Raw genomic sequence first — 27,971 nt, 5'->3', positions numbered from 1 at the left:
CGTTGGCACAAATCCTGCACCTTCAGCACTGCTCTTACAGAAGTTCCAACTGTCAAGGAAAAGATGTATCCAAACCCTTGTCCCAAAGTGAAGTGGTTACAAACTGCAACTACAGACAATACAAAGTGTTTGTTTGCTGTTTATCAACAGCTCCAGGAATGTAGGAGCTGTTTTGGGGCCTCCTCCCTCACCAAGTCATTCATTCTACCCAAGCAAAGGAAGCACAGTCTGGTCCCAACTCTCATCCCAGCGCAGCTGCTGGGATGCACGGAGGTTTCTTCTGAAGCTGTGAAGTTTGCTTTCCAGTGTAGGAAATCCCAGGAAAAGCATCTGGAAGTTAAAAGAGGAAAACCACAGAAAAATACTATGATCTTACAGTTTCAGCTCATTCCAACTTCCCCAGGGTTAGCTCTCAACTCCAGTGCTCGAGTAAAAGAATCCCAGACTGGTTAGGGCTGGAAGGGACCTTAAAGCTCATCTAGCTCCAACCCCCTGCATGGGCAGGGACACCTCCCACCAGCCCAGGCTGCTCCAAGCCCCATCCAACCTGCCCTTCAACACTGCCAGGGATGGGGCAGCCACAGCTTCCCTGGGCAACCTGGGCCAGGGTCTCGCCACCCTCACAGGAAGAATTTCTTCCCAAGATCTCAGTGTGCTCTTTGGTGAGGCCAATAATGTTCACCAGCAAAGCAACATCTTCTGAGAATGCAAAATGCACAGGAGACAGTCAGATATGAAGAGATGGCTCACATGGTAGCACCTCTGCAGTGGGAAAGTAAAACCAGTCAAGCCTTTACCTTGAGCTGTTCTGCAAGTTCACTTGAGTCCCTGAATATCAGGCCATTTTCATTGTGTTTCACCAGCTCATGTAAACTGGGAACAAAAAATCACAGAAGAAAACATGAGACAAAGAGCAGCAAGTGGAACATATTCATGTAAAAAGTTGCACAGTGGCATCCTAAGAGACCCTGCTAGAGTATCTGTGACAATATGACCTGGATGTACAGACATGAGCTTCACATGTGATGAAATGGAATGAAGAAAGCAGGTTTGAATGTTTAAACTTAAAGATTGTTTCTCACTTCTAGGTCAGACTATGCAAAATCTACCATTCCTGCACAAAAGGGCCCTCACTCTGTCCTTGTGCCAACCATCTGGACATACATGAAAAATCAGGGCACTAATCTACTTCAAAATTAAGCTAGAAGGAAAAATCTGCCCACGATCCAGTCCATGAGCTCATCACAAAGAATGTATAAATAAATAAAAGCCAGTTTCCCCAAAGGACTCTGAATTCAAAGCCTGACCATGCACACACTCACCTCCCACAGCCAGAGCCAGTCAATGCAGAAAGAAGCTTTGTTTCCATTAAGTATATATAGATATATACTTGGAAACAAAGTTTACAAGGCAGCTTTTTAGGCAACTGGTTTCATCAAATGCCCCCAGCTTTGTAGGAAACTAGTGTTAATTTTTTAACCCACCTGAAATAAAACAACCTTGCCTTCTACTTTATTGAATTACCCATGAAGTTATTATGGCACAATCTTCCCATTTCATTTGACACACACAGAAGCTTTGAAACTGCTGCTTTCTAAAAATGCTGTTTTCTATGATCCACCTGAAGTGTCTCAGGACAAGCTCTTACCACTCAAAATGTATTGCACACACAGGCAAACAGCAGCCAAACATATCCACCACCTTCATGGGCAAATCCAAACCACTGGAGGACTTGTGGAGACACACCCCCAGGTCTGCTGAGCCTGAGAAGCAAACACAACAGACAGGAGCTTGAATTTCCTCACAGCAGCTCTCCTAGTTGGACTGTAAACCTGCCTATTGATGGGATTCTTTGGGAGATGTAAGATAAAAACCAGCTATTTTCAACACCATTTGGTGTTGACTCAAGTTTCCAGCACTCAGGAGAAAAAATAGTGCAATAGATCTTGTGATTAGGATTAGTCAGGCTTTAGAAACACACCGGGTGAGTGTGTGTTAAATTGAAGGGAATTTTAAAATGTTATGTCTAGTAAAACAGCCTTCCTGCCTCTTGGTCTGGGTAAGTACACAGGAAAACTGTCACACCCCAGATGTGCTACGTGGCTCACCAGGCCTCACCCAAGGGGTGTCAAAAGAGAGACATGACCCTGTCATTTTACAGACATATTCATTAGTTTAAAAGTATCCAACAAATAATGTGTTTTACAGCCACACACACTTGCAGGCTCTACCCTTTCAGAATACAGATCAAGTTGAACAGGTATTGTACTGCTTTATTGAGCTTACTCACACTTGATGCTAACACAAGGGACATGCTGAGGAAATACCATTCCAAGGACATGTTAATTTGGGATTTCAGCTACTTCTGGATGCTCAGCAAAAAACTTGATTTTATTTACTGAAGTGGCCCTGAAAGTAAAGTGGAACCTGGACAGGCCCTCCTCTGCATTTCAGTGTAGTTAGGAGAAATGAGGAGCAAAAGGCACAGGCTGAAGCAGCACTGCAGGGACCACACCAGCTTCCTTGGGTAACAGTGACAAACTCTAGTGAGGGACATGCAGCAACTTTGCTGGCATGAGCCAAAACCACAGTGGATCTGTAAATTATCACTAACCAGCAACTTCATTCCCTTACCACGTTCTATCAGCTTCCCTGCAAAACCTGGACCAGCTCTTTCCAAACTCACTACATTGTTTTTCACACATTCTCAAGCCTATTTCCTGATCCACCCACTTACCAAGCAGAAGAGGGTAATCCTCAGCTTCCAGCCATGGTGTGCAGATCTGAATATGTTTAAAGTGCAGCTGATTTATCAGTCCCTTGTAGTACTCTTTGAGAGGTCCTTTGCCTGTTTAAAACAGAAAAAAAAATATATGTAACAGTCTTTTTTTCATCAAGATGACTGAAAAGAGTGTGGTGTGTGCAATGTACTGTACAGCTGACAAACTCCTGGTGGAGCAGGAACATCAAAAAGGACACCAGACCAAACCCCAGAAAGTCCCAGCAAAGAGTGAGTCCCCCAGGTGACCTGAACCTCACTTTTTGTCTAACCTGTGCTCAGAAGGGGCTGCCATCAATACCCTCCAGCCTGCACCTGCTCTTTATCTGCAGCCACAACCAAACAGCTGATGACAAACTTCATCAGCACAACTGGCCCTTCACAATCCCAAAGTTTCAGGTTGCTCTTCAGGAGAAAGTTGACCCAAAAGCCAGAAGTTAACCCAAAAGCATGCCCTCTGGCTACACAACTTTCCAGCAAAACCTTCCTTGATGACCAGGTCCTTTCTTTTTAATCACTAAATAAAAACCTTTCTGCTTAACACTCCAAATATCAGATTTTAGTTTCTTTTGCTGCAGCATCCTCATGTTGAGCTTCCACTCCTTTGAACATGGAGTGATGCAGAGCTGCACTAGGGATGGAAGCTGACAGCTCCTCCTTCCTAAAGCTGTGCCAGGGTTATGTGGCTGGAACAGCCCAGCTGTAAATCACCCCTCTTAGAGCCAGATACAAGGACAACAAACAGTCCCTCTTCTCTCTTCACCATCAACAAAAGAGTCAGCAGAGAACAGAAGTGAAAACAAGGTCCTCTGCCCCAGCAGAGACAGACCTGCAGTGCAATGAACTGTTACCTGTGATCACACAGACGAGGGGTGGAAGCCTGACTCCCTCCTTGACATACTGCTCATAATCTGCAGAAGAGAAGTTTTTAGAGTCAACAAACCCAGGGATGCCTGGGGAAGAAGGGTCCAAGTGTATTAACTGTTTAGCTTCCTACTTCCAGTAATTTCTTCACTAGCACACACCTAATAGAATAGTAGGTGTAGCAATGTTACAAATACTGCTATGAAGACAGGCTGGGAGAGTTGGGGTGTTCAGCCTGGAAAAGAGAAGGCTCCAGGGAGACCTTAGAGCACCTTCCAGTGCCTGAAGGGGCTCCAGGAAAGCTGGGGAGGGACTTGGGACAAGGGCAGGGAGGGAGAGGACAAGGGGGGATGGATTAAAACTGGCAGAGGGGAGATTGAGGTTGGACATGAGGAGGAAATTCTTGGCTGTGAGGGTGGTGAGAGCCTGGCCCAGGCTGCCCAGGGAAGCTGTGGCTGCCCCATCCCTGGCAGTGTTGAAGGGCAGGTTGGATGGGGCTTGGAGCAGCCTGGGCTGGTGGGAGGTGTCCCTGCCCATGCAGGGGGTTGGAGCTGGATGATCTTTAAGGTCCTTCTAACCTAAACTGATCAGTGATTCTATGAATTTACAAACTTCTACAGCAATAAATTATGGTTTAAAATGCACTAATGATGACAGATTTGCTAAACTACACCAGCTCAGCTGTTTCAATGTATCATTTTAGAAACTGCAGCTGCTAAATCCACAGGATAAGACACCCTGTATTCCCTTCTTTCCTATCAGCAGATGCCTGTGGAGAGTGTCTCATAGCTTACAAAAATGGCAATTATTGACGAGCTACTTAGTAATAATTCTCCCTGACAACTGCTCCAACTGAATCCAGATGTGGTACTTCTGTATTTCAACTCCTACTTTCAAGCCACTGATTAATCAAATAGACCTGCATTTTCACTCAAATATGGGAGCATAGTTTTTTAGCAAAACCCTCCACAAGTGCCCAGAAAACAACTATTCTCCCCTGAAGAGGGAGATGAATTCCTTCACACCTACCTTCCAAAGCTTTTAAAAGGACTGAAAAATCTTCATCCTCTGGAAGAGAAGGCTTTATTAGTGACATTTGTCTTTCAACCATTTATAAAGAATTATTGTCTTGAAATAACAACAATATTTTCCTCACCTTCACCTGTATCATTTAAGTACAGATCATGCTTTTCCTATTAAGAAAAATCTGCTGGACCTATTCTCATAACCATATACAGTGGTATTTGCTCCCCTTTCTGGTAGACAAAAAAGCCTCACACACTGCACATCCCAAAGCTGTCCAGCTTCTACAGTGACAGAATTAAGTGTAGGACTTGTTAATTCAAAGGTACAGACAATTCTACCCATGGTTACTACCAATGGATTTGTTTTCACTCTCAGTTCCTTTTTTCATACAGAGAAAAAAAGAAGAAAACTATCTAATACACATTATCAGAAATAAAGGAGTGAATATTTTAGTCTCCTCATCCCTTTTACACCACCATGGAAGAGAATATTTCTAGACTGGAAGGTCAAAAAAGAAATAGGAAATCTCTTTTAATCCTTCTTGAAGCTGAACCTCTAGACTGTAGCTCTCTAATTAAAATACAACTCAAAAAATAATCTGTTTTTAGCCACCAAGGTGTATCATATATAACTTGTCCTCAAATTCTCCAGGCCAAATGAAGGAAAACTGTCACTTCACCACTGATGTACACGTGACTCTACAGCAAGTGTAAACAGTCCTGGCTTTATCTTTTTTAAAGAGTGGTTAAATATTAAAAATAAAACTGCTTCCAAACCTGTCCAGCTTGTGCTGCTGATCAGAAGGGCTGGTCGTCCTGGGGGTTTTACCACTTGCCCATTTTCCCCTTCCATTTCTGTGAAGGCAGATCTCTCAGCATTCTCACTGTCAGGCTCTGCACTACAGAGACACAACTGAGTATGGGCTGCACACACAGAAAGGAACACTCTGCTGAACCAGCACCCATTTCCAAACCCTTTGTTCTGAGCTGCAGAGATACCTGATGACACGAGAGACCATTCTTCCTGTTCCTCATTGCTCCAAGAGCCCAGTGACACTGCTGGTACAGGCACGACTCCATCTTCTAACCAAGTTTTCCTTACCAACTTGAGAAAATAGCCTCTCTTTGCAGCTCTGTCCCAAGCACCCAGCAGAGGATGGAGGCCAGAAACACTTCTGTTAAACTCAGAACCCATCATTCTAGGGTGGCTGTTTCCAGAGAAGTTGCTGTCTCCTGTGGCTTCTGTTTCAAGCATTAGCTTGGTCAGGTAACTAACTCCCTGTTATATCTCCTAGAGGAGACATCCTGCACGTTGCCAGGGGGAAATGTTGAACACTTAGGCCAAGATCTTGAAAGCTCTCCACAGTAAGTGAAAGGAAGGGCTGCTGTTAATGAAGCCTCCAGTCCCTGTTATCCAGTGCAGTGTGAACTGCTGAGTTCCACCCTGGAGATAATCTATTACAGATCCCCTCAGCACCTACACCAGCTGCTTTACAAGTAACACACTGCTGTTATTCCACACACCAAGCATTGTGGTATCCCACTCCAATGATTGCCCACATTCTGCTCTAGTGACAATTAAGTCAACTTGCAAAGCATCAGCTGCTGGCCAAGAGGCAGAGAGACCTCTTGTGACCCCATGCAAGGGGATGGCTGGTAACCAGGTGCAGTAACCTTCTGTCACTGCTTATGGACTGTAACCACATGCTTTGCTTACACATACCGTGGTTTAAAAGGCTCATAGTCTTTGGCAAGTTTCATGTACAGCTGATGCTGAAGCTCTAATGGTGTTTCCTTAAAATAAGCAGGTGGCTTGTCATACAGTGTTACTGCCCTGCAAGGAAATAAATCCAGAAGTTAAATAAAACACAGATGTAAGACATGTCTACAGTACAGTGACAGGCTGCAACAGTGCAATGCAGAAAGTAATTAAGTAAATCAATACATCAAAAAAAAGAATTTTTTTACTCTTACAACTTTCTGCATTCCTGAACTTTGCTGGAACACATCAAGGTGGACACACACATCCTTCAGCAGGAAGGACCCCTTCTGGTGTGCTTGCTGAAGGGGTGCAATGCAAATATAAACATTGCAGACATCATTGCCCTGATTTTTAACCTCACTTCATCACCATCCCTGAGCAACTTTGGTCTTAAAGCTCTCTGACTGCAAAAGAACAATGTGCAGGGCAGACTCACTGTTAAAAAACACAGTGGTGTCTGCCTCATCCCAGTTCTACAGGCAGCAAACCCCTGGAACACCTGGACTGCCACCTTCCAGGCAGGAGGGTGTTGATTCTGAAGGGCAGTGAAGATTCTTGCCTTCCCACACTTCCCACAGTCACTATAAAACTGAGCTAACGTGTTTCAGTGCTGACAGGGGGGCTCAGGGAAGGTGCTTTTGTAAGATTCCTCTGAATCCAGAACCACCAGGGATATGTTCTTCCATTTTACTTGCCATGTGTACACAGTTAGTTTGTTAGAGGGGTGTGACTTACTTTATGTTGCAATTCACCCACAGATCTTCCCTCATGGCGTTGGTGACACACAAGTTATAGTCAGACAAACGCCCAAAAAGCTTTTCATACCTGGGAAAAATGAAATCTTAAGTTAGAAACCACAGGCCAGATAAAACCTGTAACTGCACACCAGTGTCCATGCCCATTTAAAGCCAAATAAAAACCAAAAGAACCTCAACTGATCCCAGTAACTGACATTAAATTGCCAATTATTGTTTAGCTCCTCATGCTGAAGCACTGTCAGTTTATGGGAAGGGATCTAGCACGACTCCCTGTCCTCAAGGACCTAAGATCACCACACCCAAAGGCCTTTAGAGCCTTTCTCCCTGTGTGACCAGACTCAGCAAGAAACACCTTCAAACATGAGCTGGAGCATAAAGCACTGGAGAATTAAAACCCACAGTACATATAAAAGCCATTCTAACAACAGGACAGAGGTTTGCACAGGCACATAAATCAACCTGCCCACTTCATCAACTGCCTTGCTATGTGTTTAACAAAGGCAAGTTACAGCCCCTGCTTTCTGAAATAAGAGAGCAGTTTAACACAGCAAAACTCAGGAATCCTTCCCAGAAACAGCCCTTTGCTACTTATATTCTCTCCACCAGTTTCTGTTCTCCTGAATTTCGCAAAGGTAGAGAATTTATAGACAGGAGAAGAAATTGCAGTACAAACCATTTTGCAATTTGTACCAGGGGGTGATTTCTTCCATGACTCAGACTCATGATAGTGTATCCATAGTTGTGCCAGTCAATTATCAGTTTGCTTCTCCAGAAAAGACAGGCTACCCAGGCAACAGCTATACTGGGTAAGCCTGGAGGATTCTGCTTAAAAAATAAAACCAAAATAGCACAAGACTGTGATCAAATGACTAAGCAACTACCAAAAGAGAAAATCAAACTATTGAAAATATGTTGCTTTAAAGGATCTTAATGAACAGACACAATTTTGCATCCATCAGCTGCAGAAGTATCAGTTTCTCCTGTGAAGATGGGTAGACATTTCAAACTTTACCCCGGGATCAGGATCAAAATTCCCCTCCAGTAAACACACAAACATTTCTGTTAAGATTTATTCATCACTTCTATCCAAGCCAATGAAGTCTGAAAGCTCAACAATTAAGAGGAAGAACAAACCTGAGCTGTTAACAGAAAACTCAGAGGAAAACCAAATAGTTTGATCTAGCTTTACACCACTGATTAGGCCAGTTTTAGCTCTCAAATAACAAGAACAATGTCTGAGACTGCAAAAAACAACCTGTCATGTAGTACTAATTGCATTAATATTAGCCCCAGCAACAAAACATACCTGAAGGAGAATATAGGATGGCTGATCTATTTTCAGCATTGTGTACAATAACTGTACTGCCTGCACGATGACTTTTATGACATACTGGAAAAGCTTTGGGCCAACTGCAAAACGACAGAGAACCTGGTAAGATTATTACAGCCCTCCAGGAACATGCACAAAGTGACAGAAGAGAAAAAAGGTTTAAAATGGGAACGGGTTTTTTATACCAACATCTCACAGTCCCTACAAATGACTCATCTGGACTTTGGGTAGGAAGAAATCAGGGTACATATGGATAAGCAAACACACAAGGGGGGTTTGGAAAGAAGGGAAAATGAACATTATTTCCCCGGTTCCCTCTGGATGTTGATACATCATGGGATATTTGTTAGTAGATTCAATAGAAATATAGCCTAATAAAAGTTTACTAAAATAATGCATTTGCTATGCTAAGGGCTGCTTTTAAAACAAGGTGCTTTGTGAAACTATCAGTCAACTCTGCCAAGCATCCTGTAGGTTGTGGTAACATCAAGTCAGAAAAGAACCTGTGGTGCCTGCAGACAATGATTATGTGGATTCTGACCCACCTGGGCAACCTAGCAGGGGAAGGCTGGAGACAGGACCAGGACAGAGACCACAACAAAGACGACAAAGGACTAGAACCAACAAAGACCCCCACAGAAGACCCTTGAGCACGCATAATTATAGCCAATTCCAGGAGATAAAATGACTAGGTAGAAGAATTCTGGGGACTCATTGACATGGAACTGAATATGCGTGGTTTTGGTGTCTGTTATTTGGGGTGTTTCACTGACTCGTCGGAGCACTCCAGGTGGAGAATCCCCAGCGCTGCAGTGAGGAAATGCCTGCTCAGTGACAGCTTGTGGCTGGGTCTGCATCTCGGAATCCTCACCCAGCCGCACCAGCTTTCCTCTTCGGTTAGAAAGCGAGGGGGGTTTGGAAGCTGCGGAATTTTCGTTTCGGTGTGAACCGCACGAACGTGCCCCGACAGCACAACCAGAGGTGTTTAAAACGGGGATGCAGCAAGGGCGCGCAGCGGAGCCGAACCAGCCTCTGCGACCTCCCCCCTTTTAGAGCCGAGGCGCAGACCCCTTCGGCTCCTCCGGTTCCCCGCGTCGGGCTCGTTTCCCCTCTCCCGCCGCTCGCCCCGCACACAAGCCCGGCCGGGCGGGGCCGGGAGCCGCGGCCGCCCCGCACTCACCCCGCACTCACCCCTCACCCACCCCTCACCCCGCACTCACCCCTCACCCACCCCGCATTCACTCACGCCGCACTCACCCCTCACCCCGCACTCACTCGCCCCGCACTCACCCCTCACCCCGCACTCACTCACCCCGCACTCACTCACCCCGCACTCACCCCTCACTCACTCACCCCGCACTCACCCCTCACCCCGCACTCACCCCTCACCCCGCACTCACTCACCCCGCACTCACTCACCCCGCACTGACCCCGCACTCACCCCTCACTCACTCACCCCGCACTCACCCCTCACCCCGCACTCACCCCTCACCCACTCCGCACTCACCCCGCACTCACTCACCCCGCACTGACCCCGCACTCACCCCTCACTCACTCACCCCGCACTCACCCCTCACCCCGCACTCACCCCTCACCCACTCCGCACTCACCCCGCACTCACTCACCCCTCACCCCGCACGCACTCACCCCGCAGCCCCCGCAGCTCCGCCACGGGCACCAGCCGTATCTTGTCACTCCGCAGCACATCTCCGTGCGGCCTGCTCTCTGCGGGAGGCGACAGCTCGGTCAGCGCGGGGGCCGCGGCCGCCCTCCCGCACCCAGCCCCGGGGAAGGAGCCGCCCCCCCCCCGCCATCCCGCCATCCCGCACTCACCGAGATAACCCAGCAGCGAGACTCCGCGGCCGTGCCGGGCCAGCGAGAGCGCGTGGTACTGCATCCGCGGGCTGCGGCCCAGGTCGCCCAGCACGGCCACGCAGACGCGGCCCGCAGCGCCCGCCCCGCGCCGCCACAGCAGGGCGGCCATGGCCGCGGCCGCGAGCAGCAGCGCCAGCAGCGCCGCGCCCGCCGCCATCTTGTGCCGCCCCCCCCCGGCGCCGCGCTCCGAGGGGAGCGGGCACAGGGAGCTCTGCGGAGCCCCCGGACCCCGCCACAGCAGAGTCACCCGCAGCAGATCCCGCAGGAACACATCCAGATGGGTTTGGGATGTCTCCAGAGAAGGAGAGAGCCTCTCGGGGCAGCCTGTCCCAGGGCTCTGCCGCCCTCACAGGAAAGAGGCTGTTCCTCATGCCTGCCTGATGAGGAGAGGCTGAGGGAGCTGGGGCTCCTTAGTTTGGAGAAAAGGAGACTGAGGGGCGACCTCATCAGTGTTTACAAATACGTAAAGGGTGAGTGTCAAGAAGATGGAGTTAAGCTTTTTTCAGTGATGACCAGTGATAGGACAAGGAGTAATGGGTACAAATTGGAGCACAGGAGGTTTAAGGTGAATATCAGGAAAAATTTTTTTACTGTGAGAGTGACAGAGCCCTGGGACAGGCTGCCCAGAGAGGCTGTGGAGGCTCCTTCTCTGGAGACATTCAAAACCCACCTGGACGCCTTCCTGTGTGATGTGCTCTGGGTGCCCCTGCTCTGGCAGGGGGGTTGGGCTGGGTGATCTTTCCAGGTCCCTTCCAACCCTTGGGATATTATGATTATATGATGTTCAGCTTGACCCTCCTGTGCTCCAGCTTGTGCCCATGGCCCCTTGTCCTGTCACTGGACACCCTGGGAAGAGTCTGGTCCCCCCTCCTGCCACCCCCTGTAGATACTGCCCAGCACTGAGGAGATCCCCCCTCAGCCTCCTCCTCTCCAGCTGAGCAGCCCCAGCTCTCCCAGCCTTTCCTCCCAGGCAGATGCTCCAGCCCCTCAGCATCTCTGTGGCCCTGGGCTGGACTCTCTCCTTGTCCCTCCTGAACTGGGGAGCCCAGAATTCGACCCAGTTCTCCAGATGGGGCCTCACCAGGGCAGAGGGGCAGGAGAACCTCCCTTGACTTTCTGCCTGCTTTAGCTGTACTTCAGAAAACAGAATCTTTCATTCAGCAAGGACATCAAAAGAGTCATCAAAAGTCACAAGGGTTTTGTGAAACATTGATCCTGCTGTTAAAAGAAGGAACAAGAAGATAAGGAAATATGAGCTTTGCCTAAAATGTAGCAAAAATGCTAACGTTGCTGTACACAATTAATCTTTGCTCATTATAATATCATTATAATATGAAAGCCACACCTCCCGTGCTTAAGGCTACCCACCTACTTCACTCCAAATAGGAATGAAGACACAAAGAAAGGATGCTCTTCTGCTCCAGTCGGAATGGAATCCTGGGATCCTGGTTGTGTTTCTTTCACCCCTGTGACAAGAACAGATGTTAGATGTTGTATTTCTGTTGTAATTTCTGCTGGCAAGTATGTGGTAACAATCAAACCAATCTTCTCCCTTCAAGCATATAAGTAATTATAAGTGTGGGCAAACTTGGCCAACGAGATAATAAAGCCTGGAATATTGCTCAAAGATCCTGTTCAGAACACTTATTTTTCTAACTGGGAAAGCAGCCAGGGAATATCTCAGTAATAAGAACTGGCACCAAACAGACCTGCTCTGTGGGGGTGTGGAATAAGGGCAGTCAAAAGACCAACATGACTTCACAGAACGTCAGGGGCTGGAAGGCACCTCCAAAGATCATTGAGTCCAACCCCCCTGCCAGAGCAGGACCAAAACTAGGGCAGGTCACTCAGAAAGGCATCCAGACAGGGCTGGAAAGTCTCCAGAGAAGGAGACTCCACCACCTCTCTGGGCAGCCTGTCCCAGGGCTCTGTCACCCTCACAGGAAAGAAGTTCTTCCTCATCTTGAGGTGGAACTTCCTGGGCTCCAGTTTGAGTCCATTGCCCCTCGTCCTGTCCCAGGGCACAAGTGACAAGAGCTTGTCCTGCCTTCTTGATGCCCTCAGGTATTGATAAACATTCATTAGATGCTCCCTCAGTCTTCTCCTCTCTAGACTGAACAGCCCCAGGTCTCTCAGCCTTTCCTCATCAGGCAGGTGTTCCAGTCCCTGCATCATCCTCAGAGCCTCCCTGGGACTCTCTCCAGCAGATCCCTGTCCCTCTGGAACTGGGGAGCCCAGAACTGGACACAACACTCCAGTGAGGTCTCACCAGGGCCGAGTCAAGGGGGAGGAGAACCTCCCTCGACCTGCTGGAGACTTTCCTCCTGATGCACCCCAAGATACCATCTTGGCCACAAGCACATGTTGCTGCCCCAGGACTTCAAAGGGCTCAGGGTGCAGAGACAGGCCCCACTTATTCCTGCAGCAAGAGGCTCTGCCGAGCTTCCTTTCTCTTGCCAGCCACCGGATCCCCTCAGCTCCAGGACCCCTCAGCTCCCCTCAGCTCCAGGCTCCCCCCTGCTCCAGGCTCCCCTCAGCTCCAGGCTCCCCCCTGCTCCAGGATCCCCCCAGCTCCAGGACCCCCCAGCTCCAGGATCCCCCCAGCTCCAGGATCCCCTTAGCTCCAGGCTCCCCTCAGCTCCAGGCTCCCCTCAGCTCCAGGACCCCTCAGCTCCAGGACCCCCTCAGCTCCCTTCAGCTCCAGGCTCCCCCCAGCTCCAGGACCCCCCAGCTCCAGGCTCCCCTCAGCTCCAGGCACCCCTCAGCTCCAGGCACCCCTCAGCTCCAGGATCCCCCCAGCCCCAGGACCCCTCAGCCCCAGGCTCCCCTCAGCTCCAGGGACCCCTCAGCTCCAGGACCCCTCAGCTCCAGGCTCCCCTCAGCCCCAGGACCCCCCAGCTCCAGGACCCCTCAGCTCCAGGGACCCCTCAGCTCCAGGACCCCCCAGCTCCAGGCTCCCCTCAGCTCCAGGCTCCCCTCAGCTCCAGGCTCCCCTCAGCTCCAGGGACCCCTCAGCTCCAGGGACCCCTCAGCTCCAGGCTCCCCCCTGTTCCAGGACCCCCCAGCCCCAGGACCCCCCAGCTCCAGGACCCCCCAGCTCCAGGCTCCCCTCAGCTCCAGGACCCCTCAGCTCCAGGGACCCCTCAGCTCCCCTTAGCTCCAGGCTCTCCCCAGCTCCAGGCTCCCCTCAGCTCCAGGACCCCTCAGCCCCAGTTCCCCCAGCTCCCCCGCCCCAGGAGGGGGCGCTGCCGCACCCACAGCCCCCCAAGATGGCGGCGGGGCGGGCGGTGGCCGCGGCGCTGTGGGCGCTGGGCTGGCTGCAGGCGGCCTCGGGGGCCGGGTGAGTGTCCGCTCCTCGGGGGGCTGCTCCGCTCCTCGGGGGGCTGCTCCTCTCCTCCCGGGGGGGCTGCTCCTCTCCTCCCGGGGTCCCGCTGGCGGGCAGGGCGGTGGGGGGCCCGGCCTGGCCTTCCCTCCCGCCCGCCCCGCACGGCGCTGCCAACCGGCGCCTGTCGTTGCAGGAGCCCGCCGAGCCCCCCGCGGCTGCAGCCCTACCCCCCGCAGCGGCACGGGCCCCGCCACCCGCACCCGCACGTCCGCGCCTGCCAGCCCCTCCGCTTCGGCAACCTCACCCACGAGGCCTGGCCCGGCGACAGCAGGACCAGCGGCCCCGTGGCCACCACCAGGACCTTCGTCTCTTACCTGCCCCCCGAGGGCGCGGCCCGCAGGGCGGTTCACGGGCACTTCACCTTCGTCAGGAACCCCCTGAGGAGCCTGTCGGTGCTGGAGCCCGGCGGGCCCGGGGGCTGCCAGGCCCGGCGCAGGGTCGCGGTGCCGGAGACCGCCCGGCCCCGGGGCTGCCTGGTGGCCCAGAACGGGGGTTACTTCGACATGGAGACCGGAGAGTGCCTGGGGAACGTGGTGAGCGACGGGAGGCTGGTGAGGAACTCCGGAGGGGTGCAGAACGCCCAGTTCGGCATCCGGCGGGACGGCACGCTGGTGTTCGGGTAAGGAGGAGCTGGGGGGAAAGGCTGGGGAGCCTGCCCGGCTCCCGGCAGGAATCCCTGGGGCGGGAGTCGCGGCCTCTCCCCTTACAGCACCAGGAGGCCTTGAACACTTCAATCATAGAATCATAGAATCCCAGGGGCTGGAAGGGACCTCGAAAGATCACCCAGCCCAACCCCCCTGCCAGAGCAGGGTCACCCAGAGCACATCACACAGGAACGTGTCCAGGGGGGTTTGAATGTCTCCAGAGAAGGAGCCTCCACAGCCTCTCTGGGCAGCCTGGCCCAGGGCTCTATCACCCTCACAGTAAAAAAATTTTTCCTGATACTCATCTTAAACCTCCTGTGCTCCAATTGGTATCCATTACTCCTTGTCCTATCACTGGTCATCACTGAAAAAAGCTTAACTCCATCTTCTTGACATTCACCCTTTACATATCTGTAACCATGGATGAGGTCACCCCTCAGTCTCCTTTTCTCCAAACTAAAGAGCCCCAGCTCCCTCAGCCTTTCCTCATCAGGGAGATGTTCCACTCCCTTCATCATCTTTGTGGCTCTGCCCTGGACTCTTTCAAGCAGGGCTGTCCTACCTGTCCCTCATGGAGCTCTGGCCATTGCTTTTGTTTGCTGGGATGAAGAGGGGCTGCAGGCATTTCTCTGATCATCTCCAGGTTCTCCTCTTGTGACATGCAGGAGGTACACTTGAGAGAGGCAGGAGGGCTCTGTCCGTCCCACAGAGAAGGGGCAGAGTGGACTAAATATCTGCTCTGGCTACAGCACAGAAATGCTGGGTTTGGAAGGAAGCTCTGGAGGTGCCTTGTCCAACACCCTGCTCAGCACAGGGTTGGCTGGAGCAGGGTGCTCAGGGCCGTGTCCAGTCAGGTTTTCAACACCCGAGGAGACTGATCACCTCATGGGGAAAACCTGTTCCTGTGATAGACCAGCCTTTGCAGTAGTTTGTGTGATGGTACCTACTGATAAGTAGAAACCCAGGCACCTCCTGGATTGCCTGTGCTCTGCCATGTTGCCTTTTCAGCAGATGCTTGAAGTCCCCCATGAATTCCAGGCCTGGGAACACAAGTTTTTTTTTCCAGTTGCTCAGCTTCCCTGCCAGGCAGGCTGTGGCAAACACCCCCACAATGTCACCCACATTGATCTGCCAGAGCTCCAACCCTCACCTCAGCTGGGTGGTGGTCTGTGAACAGGCAGAGCTCCAGGAGCTCTCTGATGGAAAGGGCAGCTGCTCCCTGCTTATCCCCAAGTCCATCCCTTGCAGCACACCCTGTCCTGCCTGCACAATCCCAGTTAGGGTGTAGCCCTGCAGCTACACAGACCAAGGTTGCCTTTAGTTTCTATTTTGTTGTTGGTTGGAGTTCTCTTGGCCATGTCACCCTGCAACCTTCCCTCACCAGCCTGGCCCACCACTTGGCTGTGGGTGATGATCTCCCTCAGTGTCACTCCAGGGCTGAAGCTCTCCTCAGCAGATGGCCTCTTTACAGAAGTTATTTTTGCCTCACTTGGTCAGGTCCTTGTTCCTCAGAAAGGGTTCTGCCCTTGTAAAAGCCAGATTCCTGTTGTCAGCACCAGCTGTCAACCCACAGAATCCATCCACTGCTTCTCAAGCCCTTCCTCCTCCCCAGCAGGGTTGAGGGCCACCCAGGCCACCCTTGGCTGTCACCCCCAAGGTCACACAGTCACTTGCAATACACTCTCCTGGCTGTGCTGTTGGTGCCCATGTGGAAGAGCAGCAGAGGTGATAGTCTGGGGGCTGGAGGAGCTTCAGCAGTCTCCCCACACCTCCCTGGGCAGGTTAGCAGCTGGGGCCTCTGTCCCCCACAGCAGGGACCTTTCCCCCATCACTCCCCCACCTCCTGGGTGGGGTTCAGGCTCAGCTGGGACAGACACTTTGTCTCACAGGCCTTCCAGCCCCTTCCCTGCTGCCAGGGCACTGATCCTGGGTGGAGGAAGTTCTCCCTCCTGGTGCCAGAGCTCCCAGACTTCCAGCCTTCACCATCACAGGATTTGCTACCCCAGTGAGCAGATCCTGGAGGCTCCTTCTGGGCACTGTGGGCTTCAGGGTTTTGTGTCTGTGGGCTGTTAGGTCTCCATTTCTCTCTCCTCATCCCAACTTCTGTGCAGCATGCAGGCCTCCTCCTGTAGCTCCTTGTCCCCTCAGCCAGGACACCACTTCCCTTGTCCCCATCTTCCACAAGAGGCACTGGCTGCCTTCTCCCTCCACAGCTCAGGCTGAGTGGAGAAGTCTGCTGTGCTGGGTGTAGCTGCAGAAGTTGGTGCTGGAGGCTGTGTCCTGTGGTGTGTCACCACTGCCACCTGCCCTCTGCAGAGGTTCCAGCTCCCCACCACAGGAGCCACAGCATCCATCCCGTGGCTGCTGGGAACTGTGGTCTCAGCCTGGTGGGTTTGTAGGCCTGTTCCTGGCACCAGCTGAAAGGGCCTGTGACTCCAGCAGCTGGAGACAAAAGCTCAAATCACCTCCTGATGAGGAATATCTGGCAGAGGGGCTGCTGGTGCTCAGAGGTAAAAGCTCCTTGTAGCTCCTGGAAGAGTTCCCAGAGGTCCTTCTGTGTATTGTGTCCAGTTCTGGAGCCCCAATACAAAGAAAGGCAGGAGCTCCTGGAGAGACTCCAGAGGAGGCCATGAGAATGATCCGAGGGCTGGAGCAGCTCTGCTCTGGAGCCAGGCTGGGAGAGTTGGGGGGTTCAGCCTGGAGAAGAGAAGGCTCCAGGGAGACCTGAGAGCACCTTCCAGTGCCTGAAGGGGCTCCAGGAAAGCTGGGGAGGGACTTGGGACAAGGGCAGGGAGGGAGAGGACAAGGGGGAATGGATTAAAACTGGAAGAGGGAGATTTAGGTGGGACATGAGAAGGAAATTCTTTGCTGTGAGGGTGGTGAGAGCCTGGCCCAGGTTGCCCAGGGAAGCTGTGGCTGCCCCATCCCTGGCAGTGTTGAAGGGCAGGTTGGATGGGGCTTGGAGCAACCAGTCTGTGATTCTGATGGTCTCAGAAGACTGAGAAGCTCTCTGGAAGCTGCTACACCTGTTGCCTGTCTTCTCCACCCTCCTGCTAGCCCATTCCCACATCTCCCACCTCAGCCAGGGATCCAGGCTGAGCCACACCAGCCCTTCAGCACGGGGCCATTCCCCAGCAGCCCTGAGGACCACGGCCTTCATTTCAGTGGCAGAATTGGTGACATGTCCAGCCTAGTGAGGGGGCTCCTGCCGAGGGGTCCAGTAGCAGCTGGGGAGGGGGCTGTTGGGTCCTTCCCCTTGGCTCTGCCCACCTGCCCCCCTGCTCCAGCAGGACTTGCTGGGTTCTGGGCAATCTGGGAGCTCTGATCTGCTCCGTGTCTTCCAGCTTCCAAACCGTGACACTAGACTAAGTTTTGGTGTAAATCATTGGGTCTCTCAGGGCAGAGGGCAGAACCATTTGCACTTGACCCTTTCTCTCCACATCACGAGGGGCAGGAGGCTGCCCCAGGGCACCTTGTTACCCCCCAGCAAAGGTGCAGCCTCTGCCACCTGCTCTGGCAATGGGTCATTGCAGGCTTTAAAAGCTGACACTGGGATCAGTCCCTGCTCAAGCTGTTGTGCAACAGGATCCACCTTCAGCTGTTTTCCTGTAGTCCTTGTGCTCCCTTCCCCTGGCTGGAGGGGTTTCTGTTTCCCTGCTTTCCACTCAGCTCTTTTCACCTCTGCTTTTCTACAAAGCACTGAGCTGTGCTCAGCTGCAGTCAGGGGTACTAGAAAACTAAGAGCTGAGCATCCAGCTCCCACAGGAACGTGTCTGGTGCACCCAGAGCCACCAGTTTGAAACCAAAACAAGCAAAAGCACAGCTGTTCAGCCCCAGCCTTTGCTGCTCTCCTCTCCTGTCTGTTGCAGACATCCCCTGGCACCTTGTTCTAGTGAGGTGGATGTTACCAAGCACCCTCCTTCCCAAGAGAAGAGTATCCCTTGGGAAGCACCCCAAGGGCACGATGCTGATCATGGGAATGGTCACTGAGGAGTCCTTTCACTGCTCAGTGGCAGGGTTTGCTGCCTGCCAGGGCAGAGGAAGCTCCTTCCAGGGAGAAGGGAGCATCCCACCCTGTCTGCCCCCCAGCCCAGATGCAGCAGCTTGTCTGCTGCTGCTGCAAAGCCTCTCAGAAGCTGTTTGGTGTCACTGTCCTGCAGGATGGAAGCTGACAGACAGCAGGATCTTCCAGCTGCTTCCACGGATCCCTGAGTACTTGGCAACTGCTCTGCCCTCATGTCCTACCAGATGCTTTCTGCCCTTATTATCCTGGCTGGGCTGCACTGGCAACACTGTGGGCAGGAGTTGTTTGGGGCAGAGTGCCCTAGGATCACCAGCAGCAGTGGTTTTATGCAGAAGAGCAGAGAACAGGGTCCACTGGCAGCTGAATGATGTTTCACACTGCTTGGCCTCTCACTTTGGCTGTAGCTCGACTCCACCCAGCCACCCTCTTCCCTTGTCCCCTCTTCTGGACCCTGCTGGCAGCAGAAGAGGCTCTTCCAGGACACTGCTGTGACTGTGGGTGACCCCTCCTGCTCTCTCTTGCCTAGTTACCTGTCTGAGGAAGATGTCCTAGATCAAGCAAACCCTTTTGTGCAGCTGGTGAGCGGGGTGGTTTGGCTCCTCAGAGATGGAGAAGTGTACGTCAGTCAGAGCCAAGTGGCCGAGTGTGGTGACATTCAAACCACAGGTAAATACTGCAAAGCTGCAGCCTGGGGGTGGACTGTCCTTCTGGAGGGGGTAGCACTGGCAACCTTCTTGTCCAGTTGCAGTTTCCTGCTCACTCCAGAGGTCTAAGTTTTTTCTGTGCAGGCTCAGACCTGCAGCAAGTGCAGCACGAGCTGTTGGTTGCCTGCAGGACGAGGCTCCACTGGCTTCTCCAGGGCTGTTCTACAGAATTTGCTGAGCACTGTAAATAGTGGCAGCATGATGGGTGCTAATAATGGTCCAGAGAAGCTCCAAAGTAGATGCAAGAGTTTAAAATTAAGGGCTTGGGAATCCCTTTCTCTGTCCCTGTGCCAGGCAAAAACTTTGCTGTTCTTAGATGGGCCTGGATGAACAAGAGGGACCTGGGCTCTGTTCTCACTGTGTTCCAGCTTAGATGAGCTGCTTGCTGGGAGCTGTTCTGCAGACAGATTGTGTCTAAACAGCTATTTCTGTCACCCAGCTGGTGCCTGAATTATTCCCTGTCCTGCACAGGAACCTTTCAGAAGTTCATCAATGTGATCTCGGCCAGGACAGCAGTTGGACACGACAGCCAAGGGCAGCTGGTCCTGGTTCATGTGGATGGACAGACAGAGACCAGAGGGTAAGGCCAAGGTGGTGATAAGGTCCTGGGGCAGCTCCAAGATCAGACTGCCCCTGGAACTTGGGGGACTCTGCAGCTGCCAGTGATGGGGTTTAGGGCAGAGACTTGCAGAGAAGTCAGTAGAAGACTCTGCTCTTTGGTGGCTTTGTGGCAGAGCAAGAAGAGGCCAGTGCAGCCTCCAAGCAGCCAGTCAGCATCCTTGGGATGGGAGAGCTTCCTCTGGGAAGAGGGACTCTTTGAAGTCAAACAGCAAAAATGAGCAGCTGTTTGTTTTGCAGGGTCAACCTCTGGGAAATGGCTGAATTTCTGAAGCAGCAGGGAGTCATCAATGCCATCAACCTGGATGGTGGAGGGTCTGCCACGCTGGTCTTGAACGGGACCCTGGCCAATTACCCCTCTGAGCACTGGTAGGTGCTTGTGGCAGGTTCCCAGGGCTACCCAAAGGAGGGTGCAGCCCCCAGAGCTCAGCCCTGCCCCTCTGCTCCTCAGGGGGGTCACTGCAGTGTGGGAGGACCCAGAGGAAAGGCAGGTGACACATTTGGAAGGAGAGAGGACTCTGAAACCTAAAGCTATTTACTGACTACATATTTTTTCCACTTAGTCATCTGGGATTAGAGTTGAGCTGTTTGATGGGACTGGGTGGCCTGATGTGGGATGAGATAAGGAAGCAGCTTTTAGACTGGGAGATTAAGAGCTGCACATTCCCAGGAATTAGCAGAGGTCTGTCAACAGCTAATCATTAGGGAAGACAAACACTGACTTGGAGACCCTGCCCTGCCTCACCTGAGGGCACCTAGAGAACATTATACTTAAAATTTAGCTGTTCAGTCATTCCTGACTGTAAACATGAAGGGATTTAAAATTCCATTTGCAGTCTGACAGTTGAAAATCAAGTGTTGCTGCAATTGGAATGAGGTCACCTATATCAAAGCAAAAAAACCATCCCAGAAAAGGAGTGTTAAGTTCCAAAGTCAGGGAAGCTGGGTCTGCTTAAAGGGTGACTTTGCCTGCATGTTGCTGGAGCCACCAGGATGCTGGGTGGCATCACCAGGGCATCACCAGCTGAGATGAAGAAGTCATTGTCCCACTCTGCTCAGCGATTGTCAGGCCACAGCTGGGGTGGAGTTGGAATTCTGTGCTCAGCTTTGGTCTCTGCTGGGCAGAAAAAGATGTGGACAGGCTGGAGAGGGTCCTGAGGTGGCCACAAAGGTGATCCAAGGAAAGGCTGAGAGACTTGGGTTGGTTCAGCCTGGAGAAAAGAGGATTAAGGGGAGACCCTATCACCATGTTCTAGGAAGTAAAGGGTGGCTACAAAGAAGGTGGAGAGTCCCTTTTTGCAAGGAGTCACATGGAAAAGATGAGGGATAATGGGTACAAGTTACTCCTGGGGACATTCCCACTGGACATAAGTTTTTTCACAATAAGAACAATCAGCCATTGGAATAATAGAGTCATGGAATGGTTTAGGTTGGGAGGGACCTTAAAGATCATCTAGATCCAACCCCCTGCATGAACTTGATGTCACACCTAAATCTCCCCTCTTTCAGTTTAAAATCCCTTGTCCTGTCACTGCCCTTTCTGGTGAAGAGTCTCTCCCCATCCATTTGAGTCAATGTTTTAGCCAAGTGTTAACTACTGTGAGACAGGAGTAATTTCAAACATGGAGTTAAAGAATCATAGAATCGTTGTAGAGTACCAGGTTGGAAAGGACCTCCAGGATCAGCTGGTCAAACTTTCCCTGGAAAAAGCACAGTCTAGACAAGATGGCCCAGAATAATGTCTAGAAGAATCTTCAAAGTGTCCAAGGTTGGGGAATCCACCATATCCCTATATGACAGGGGCTCCAGGAAAGCTGGAGAGGGACTTGGGACAAGGGCAGGGAGGGAGAGGACAAGGGGGAAGGCATGAAAACTGGAAGAGGGGAGATGGAGGTTGGACATGAGGAGGAAATTCTTGGCTGTGAGGGTGGTGAGACCCTGGCCCAGGTTGCCCAGGGAAGCTGTGGCTGCCCCATCCCTGGCAGTGTTGAAGGGCAGGTTGGATGGGGCTTGGAGCAGCCTGGGCTGGTGGGAGGTGTCCCTGCCCATGCAGGGGGCTGGATCTGGATGATCCATAAGGTCCCTTCCAACCCAAACCATTCCATGATTCTACAAACCCAGTTTTACATGTCTGTCTTCCCATTACTGATGTTGTTTGCCAGTGTCAGATCAGGGTGAGGATCTGTGGCTGGATCAGCTGGTTCCAGGCAGGGCTGGGAGCAGCACCACCCCCACCCCCTGATGGGACCTGCCTTCTGTCCCCAGCCCCTTCGACAACATGTGGCGCTGCCCTCGGAACGTCTCCACCGTGGTGTGTGTCCACGAGCCCCCCTGCCAGCCTGCTGACTGCAGTGGGCACGGGCACTGCCTGGGGGGGCACTGCCACTGCACGGGGGGCTTCTGGAGAGGCCCAGCCTGTGACATCTTGGACTGTGGCCCCTCCAACTGCAGCCTGCATGGCACCTGCAGCCCCGGTGAGTCCCTGCAGGGCCCTGAGCTGGGGTGCCCGGTTGGCTGTTGGGTGGGGCAGGGCAGGGGGGTACCCCAGGAGATGTCACCTGCCCAACAGGGGTCACAGTGGGGGCTCAGCATGTGGTTCTGGGCATTCCTTTGGTTCCTGGAATCCTCTCCCACTGGTGAAGCGTGGCCAATAGGTCAAGGGAGGTGATTATTCCTGTGTACTCCATCAGACCCCACCTGGAGTCCTCTGTCCCCAACATAAGGATGTGGAGCTGTTGGAGTGAGTCCAGAGAAGGGCCACAAAAGTTACCAGAGGCTGGAGAAGCTCCCCCACAAAGACAGGCTGGGAGAGTTGGGGTGTTCAGCCTGGAGAAGAGAAGGCTCCAGGGAGACCTTAAAGCACCTTCCAGTGCCTGAAAGGGCTCCAGGAAGGCTGGGGAGGGGCTTGGGACAAGGGCAGGGAGGGATGGGAGCAGGGGGAATGGATTAAAACTGGCAGAGGGGAGATTGAGGTTGGAGATGAGGAGGAAATTCTTGGCTGTGAGGGTGGTGAGAGCCTGGCCCAGGTTGCCCAGACAGGTGGTGGAGGCCTCATCCCTGGAGACATTCAAAACCAGGCTTGACAGGTTGGTCAGAGCCCTGTGCACAGAAGGTCCCTGCTCACTGCAGAGGGACTAGATACCCTTGGAAGGTGCCTTCCAACTCCCCACATTCCATGATTCCATGAAGGATTAGCTCACCTGAGCTGGCACCACCTGCTCCCTTGGCTGCTGAGCACAGTGCTCCTTGGAGTGGCTTCCTGGGCTTTTCAGGCCACTGGGGTGATGGGGCAGCCCTTGCCCAGGCCCTGGGATCCAGCTGGAGCTGCATCCCTCAGCCCTTGGCTTGTCCCTGGCTGCATGGAGCTGCTCTGCCCCTTCCCCCCAGCACCCGAGGCACCAGTGGGGCTGGGCAGGGCAGGTTGTCTTTAGGTGACAGCAGCAGGGCCTCACATCTGGAAACTGGCCCTGTAACAGGGTTTGCCTTCAAACTCTGTGCCTCAGTTTCCCTTTCTGCCCCTTGGGGTTGTACCCCCAGTTTGTCTGTGGAGCTGCTGGTGAGGAGGACAGTGTGTTACACTGCAGGACAGTGCAGCTGAGCTCTGCTCCTGCCCCTTGGTGCTCCTCTTGACTCTTCTGCTTCACCATTTTTACAAGTGTGCAGTTGCTGTTCTTCTGGGCACTCGTTTCTGAATCTGGGGACTCCCACAACATGCAGCTCCAGCTGCTGTGCCTGCTCAGCCCTGGGTTCCTGTTCCTTGGCTCCCTCCTTGATTTGAGCTCCCAGCCAAGTCTGCACCAGTGAAGCGAGTGGGCAGAGCTCAGTGGGTGTTGCCAGTAGCTGTCCCAGAGTTGCTCACACAGCAGGAGGTCCTGCTGGCTCTGGCAGCTGCCATGGGTGGGTGTTTGGTCCCAACCTGTGTATGAGTTCAGGATTCCTCTTCTGTGGTTCCCTGGCAGAGGCAGGAAGAGTTTAGAGGGCACTTCAAGAAGCAGAGGGCCCTAGTTGGGAGTTCCTGCTGTTTCTCAGGGGGTCTCTGTTCATGCCTGTTTGTGTCTCTGCACAGCTGGATGCCTGTGTGACCCCGGCTGGATGGGCAGCAACTGCACGGAAGGTAACGCTGCCTCTGCTCCTTCACAGCCAGCAAGGGGATGGTGTGACCCACCTGCCTGCAGAGCTGGGGAGCTCCTGCTGAGGGGGACACTGAAGGGAAAGGCTGCAGTGTCCTCTTTGTTGGAGTTCAGTTGCAGCCCAAGCACCTCAAGCCTGGCTTGGTGAAGGCACCAAAGCCCTTGCTCCTTGTTCAGGGCCCAGACTCAGCTCCTGCCCTGAGCAGCCAGGGGCTACTCCAGGGGTGTGAACCTGGGTGGGATTGCTGCCTTGGTAACCAGGGCCCTGATGAGCTCTCTGCTTGTCTCCTCAGCTTGTCCTCATGGTTTCTATGGGGACACTTGCACCCAGAAGTGCCAGTGCCAGCATGGTGGCTCCTGTGACCCTGTACATGGCACCTGCTCCTGCCCAGCTGGGTACTATGGCACCAGCTGTGAGCAAGGTAAGGGCTGCTCAGCAGGAAAGGAGGCAGCAAAAAGGGAAGAAGAGTTGTCCTCATCATTAGAAAGTTGTGGATCCCTGCTCAGTCTCTGCCCCAAAAACCTGTGTTGCTTTCCTAAGCCTGGGAATACTCAAATATCCTTCCCTTGAGGGAAGGGGCCCTGCTGCAGCCCCTGCCTGTCCTCAGGCTCCGGGCGACCCAAGTCCCTGGGAAATGCTCCACAGAGCATTCTGGCTGCCAGCCTCCAGCTGGGCCTGTGCTGCTGTAACAGAGCTGGTGATGCTCTCACTTGGGTAACCCCTCCTGCTCTTCTGACATGCGGGGGGCCCTGGAGCTGTAGTTAATCACAGTGTGTGTGTGGAGATCTTGCGTGCACAGTGACAGCAGCAGTGCTGTGTTCTCAGCCCAGGAATGCCCAGCCAGCCCCATCCCTGCTTTTCAAAAACTTCTCCTTGACATAAACCAAGAGCAGTTCACTCACTGTTTGGTGCTGTGAGGCTGCAGGGTGGGCAGAACAGCTTGGTCAGGCTGCAGGACACGTGGGGCTCTGGCTGCTCAGCACAGCTGCAGAGCCCACTGGGAGCCTGTGCTCCAGCATGAGCACTTGTGTCCCTTTAGGAATCAGCTGCTGTCACCCCTCCACCAGCTTTGCAGCTGATTAGGGTCGTGGCTCAGACGTGGCAGGGAGAAGAACACATGGGAAGCAAGAAGCCAGAGGTTGCTGTGCCCCTTGAACACCTCAGGGAGGTGGGTGGAGCCTCTCCTGGTGCTGAGCTGGTGCAGCTGGGGGATGGCAGGGCTGAGCTGGGGAACTGCAGTGACAAACGGGTTGGTTTCAGAACACCTGGAGCTTTGACAGTGACTTGACTTCTTTGCAATCCCTCCCCTAGAGTGTCCCATGGGCTGGTACGGGCCGGGCTGCCAGCAGCAGTGTGGCTGTGAGCACACGTGTCCCTGTGACCGGGTGACAGGCAGCTGCAACATCACCTTCGAGGGGGCACTGCAGGACCAGCTGAACAAAGGTACCTCTGATCCCAGGGGCTGTGGCTTTGAAAAACAAAGCAAAACAGTTGGAAGAGCAGCTTTGGTGCATAATGTTGTGTTTGCTTAGTTCCCAGCTCTGGCTGTCAGCTCACCTGAGCTTGCTGCTGTGCAGTGGAATTTTACCCCCTCCTCCCCACACAGCCTTTCTTCCCTCTACTTGTTTTCCAGCTGGACGGTGTTTGGCTTCCCAGAATAAGGAAAGGAGCAAAGAAAAGTTCTCTCTGTCAGAGTAAGTGTGTCATACTCCTCACACCCGTGTACACACAGGGACTGGTTCTGTGCCCCCCCCCTTGCTCAGTGAGGGATGAAGCAGTTGCCACCCTCTCCTGAGTGCCAGGGTCAGCCCTGCTGCTGCCCTGCCCAAAGCACCTGTGTTCTGACTTTGTTTGCAGCTCCTGCAGCTTTCCCAGGGGGAAGGGTGAGGGCAGGGAATCAAGGTGGGAAAAACCTGAAGGCCCCAGCAACGAGTTTGTGCTCTGAGCTGATGCTCTGCAGCCCAGTGAGAGCAGAGCCCCCTCTCCTCTCCCCCCAGGCAGGGGCAGGTCTCTCCCAGAACAGGGCTGGGGAAGCTACACTTGCTCTGCAGCCACAGCTGGTCACTTGTTCACTAAAGCTCCAGGCAGCCATTTACAGCTGTCAAAAAGCATATTTGGGACAAAATGTTTCTATCGTTGAAGAGTCAAAGGCACATTCTCACCTTCCTGAGAGCAGAACCACAAGCCTGTGGTGACAGAAGATAGCACTGACCTTGAGGAGTCGTTGCCACGCTGGGCATGTGTGAAAGCAGGTCAGTAGATGTTGCTCACGTGGATTTTTCTTGTCTGACAGAAGAACCTGGATCTCCATGACCTCTGTCTTGGCTCTGCTTCTGGTGGTCAGTGCCATGGGCAACGTGGGCCTTTTCCTCAAGGCCAGGTCAGAGAGGCAGCGGGACAGTGGGAACTATCTCTACCAGGAGATACCCCTGCAGGAGCTGAACGGGGAAGCCACCTCCACCTCTGCTGCCTGTGAGACAGAAGATGCTCAGGACCAAAGCCAGGCCCTCCTTCAGAGCCCCAGCTAAAGGGACAGGAGGTATTTCACCTTGCACCTGGTGCACTGGCTGCTCTACAGAGGCCTGCTCAGACCTAGGATGTAGAACTGCTGACTGACCCAAGGGCAGCAGCAAGATTCCTCAGCCAAGGAACTCCCTTGCTCCTGGCCCAGCCCTGCTGGGAACACAGGCAGCTTCCCTGCCTGCCTCTGCTGCTCCAGCTGGAGCAAACAAGACTCTGCCATGAGTTGCCATCAAAAGATGCAGGGCACAAGCCCTGGGGCCAGTTCCACACACCCGGGTGGATTAAGGGAATTGTATCCAGTGCTGCAGGAGGAAGGGAAACGGGCTGGTTCCCTCCAGTACTTGAGGGAACAGGTGAGGAAGGTCAACTCTAGGTCCTTCTCACCTCAGCAAGATAAATTGCCTGTAGCACAAAGCTAGGCCTGAGGAAGCTGCCTGAAGGACGTTCTGGTCTTTAACTGTCTGCCCTGCCCTGGAAAGCTCAGACTGGTCAGAAAACTGAACAAAGCTGTTCTAAGATGCTGCAGCAGGTGCAGGACACAGGGAACCCCCAGCATCCCCCCTGCTGGCCACAGGGCTGGGGGCTCTGGCACCTTCCTCCCCCTGCTGACTGCAGGGCTGGAGTGTTTCCTTACCAAATCCTCACTCCCAGGAGCTTAAGAGGTGCATGATGAGCTCTGCATTTTTGGTAGGTTCTTACAGACAGCAACATAAACGGCATTTTCAGTTCCAAACCAGCATTCTTGTGTCCTCTTGTACCTCCCAGGCTGCCACCGGGCTCCTGCAGCCTGGAGCTCCTCCCCATGGGGCAGGGAAGAGCAGCAGCCTGGCAGGACAGGGTTGGGGGGGGCTGGGGATATGGACATGGGGTGCCCCATGGGGACAGCCCCAGCCTGGGGGGGGCTCCCTGAGGGGGCACAGCCCCTTCCCTGCTGCTCCCACCACCCTGCTCCACAGAGGAACCACTGCCAGCTGAAGGCCAGGGAAGAAGACTCCAAGCCATCCAAGCTCCTGAACATCTCAGCTGGAAATCAGACATGTTACTAAAACAGCCCCTTGCACAGTGCATTTTGAGTTTGCTTCTGCCCGAGGGAAAACTGGCCCTTCATGCTGCAAGGGTGGGTACAGCCTGGCTGAGCCTGGGTGGTGACATTTTGTGAGTTTTTATCTCCAAGGAAAGGAAATGTAATTTTTGTGCCACTGTTGGTGTCAGATCAAGAGTGAAAGATTCTATTTTTCTATTCTTTACAGAAGACTCTCTGAAGCTTGAATAAAGTCTGTTAGTAACAACTGCCTGGCACTCCCAGTTCCTCCTCCCCAGCTGCAGAGGGAAGCTGCCCCATTCCCAGTTCATCTCACCAGCCATTCCAGCCCAGCAGGCCCTTCTCCTCTCCAGTAACTCCATGGTGATGTGGGAGGGAAATAAAACCCACTGCTTCTACAGGAAAACAATGAACAAGATTTTAGTTAAAAAGCAGGAATAACTCAACACAAGACTCAGCTCTGGGGGCAGAGGGAGCAGCAGACGTGGGAAACTGGGAATTGAAGCA

At 53.1% G+C, this 27,971-nt stretch overlaps 2 protein-coding genes across 8 annotated transcripts; one reads left to right on the top strand and one right to left on the bottom strand.

The window, feature by feature from the left end:
* Nucleotides 1-123: 123 nt before the first annotated feature.
* Nucleotides 124-14,163, bottom strand: ALG1 (ALG1 chitobiosyldiphosphodolichol beta-mannosyltransferase). Of its 5 annotated transcripts, none has more exons than XM_051631953.1 (14): nt 14,093-14,163; nt 11,762-11,859; nt 10,166-10,243; nt 8,495-8,598; nt 7,862-8,013; nt 7,166-7,255; nt 6,392-6,502; nt 5,446-5,567; nt 4,673-4,711; nt 3,631-3,690; nt 2,738-2,848; nt 1,649-1,763; nt 798-873; nt 124-330 (listed from the first exon to the last, which is right to left on the bottom strand). In XM_051631953.1, exons 4-14 carry the CDS (start codon nt 8,531-8,533, stop codon nt 205-207), a joined length of 1,041 nt encoding a protein of 346 aa, XP_051487913.1. In that variant the 5' UTR covers nt 8,534-8,598; nt 10,166-10,243; nt 11,762-11,859; nt 14,093-14,163; the 3' UTR covers nt 124-204. The 5 variants fall into 5 exon arrangements, with proteins under 5 accessions (XP_051487913.1, XP_051487914.1, XP_051487911.1 ...); XM_051631954.1 differs by lacking the exon at nt 14,093-14,163 and adding an exon at nt 13,648-13,726; XM_051631951.1 differs by lacking the exons at nt 11,762-11,859; nt 14,093-14,163 and adding an exon at nt 10,352-10,638.
* On the top strand, nt 13,657-27,711 carry NAGPA (N-acetylglucosamine-1-phosphodiester alpha-N-acetylglucosaminidase). 3 transcript variants are annotated; one of them, XM_051631928.1, is made up of 12 exons: nt 13,657-13,733; nt 13,912-14,397; nt 18,973-19,112; nt 19,622-19,730; nt 20,009-20,137; nt 22,034-22,242; nt 23,835-23,882; nt 24,192-24,320; nt 25,211-25,342; nt 25,533-25,593; nt 26,193-26,438; nt 27,673-27,711. In XM_051631928.1, exons 1-11 carry the CDS (start codon nt 13,663-13,665, stop codon nt 26,425-26,427), a joined length of 1,749 nt encoding a protein of 582 aa, XP_051487888.1. In that variant the 5' UTR covers nt 13,657-13,662; the 3' UTR covers nt 26,428-26,438; nt 27,673-27,711. The 3 variants fall into 3 exon arrangements, with proteins under 3 accessions (XP_051487888.1, XP_051487889.1, XP_051487887.1); XM_051631929.1 differs by having other exon boundaries at nt 26,196-27,711; XM_051631927.1 differs by having other exon boundaries at nt 26,193-27,711.
* The last annotated feature ends 260 nt before the right edge of the window (nt 27,712-27,971 follow it).

Source organism: Apus apus, chromosome 14, assembly GCF_020740795.1.
Source record: "Apus apus isolate bApuApu2 chromosome 14, bApuApu2.pri.cur, whole genome shotgun sequence".
NCBI lineage: Eukaryota > Metazoa > Chordata > Aves > Apodiformes > Apodidae > Apus > Apus apus.
This window is presented reverse-complemented; position numbering and strand designations above follow the sequence as displayed.

Coding starts and splice junctions, on each gene's coding strand:
- ALG1 (XM_051631951.1), bottom strand. CDS start 10,550: ATGGCGGCGGGCGCGGCGCTGCTGGCGCTGCTGCTCGCGGCCGCGGCC. Junction 7,256..7,861: donor CTGGTACAAATTGCAAAATG/GTTTGTACTGCA, acceptor CATTTTTCCCAG/GTATGAAAAGCTTTTTGGGC. Junction 2,849..3,630: donor CCTCGTCTGTGTGATCACAG/GTAACAGTTCAT, acceptor TGTTTTAAACAG/GCAAAGGACCTCTCAAAGAG.
- NAGPA (XM_051631928.1), top strand. CDS start 13,663: ATGGCGGCGGGGCGGGCGGTGGCCGCGGCGCTGTGGGCGCTGGGCTGG. Junction 13,734..13,911: donor CAGGCGGCCTCGGGGGCCGG/GTGAGTGTCCGC, acceptor CTGTCGTTGCAG/GAGCCCGCCGAGCCCCCCGC. Junction 19,113..19,621: donor TGGTGACATTCAAACCACAG/GTAAATACTGCA, acceptor TGTCCTGCACAG/GAACCTTTCAGAAGTTCATC.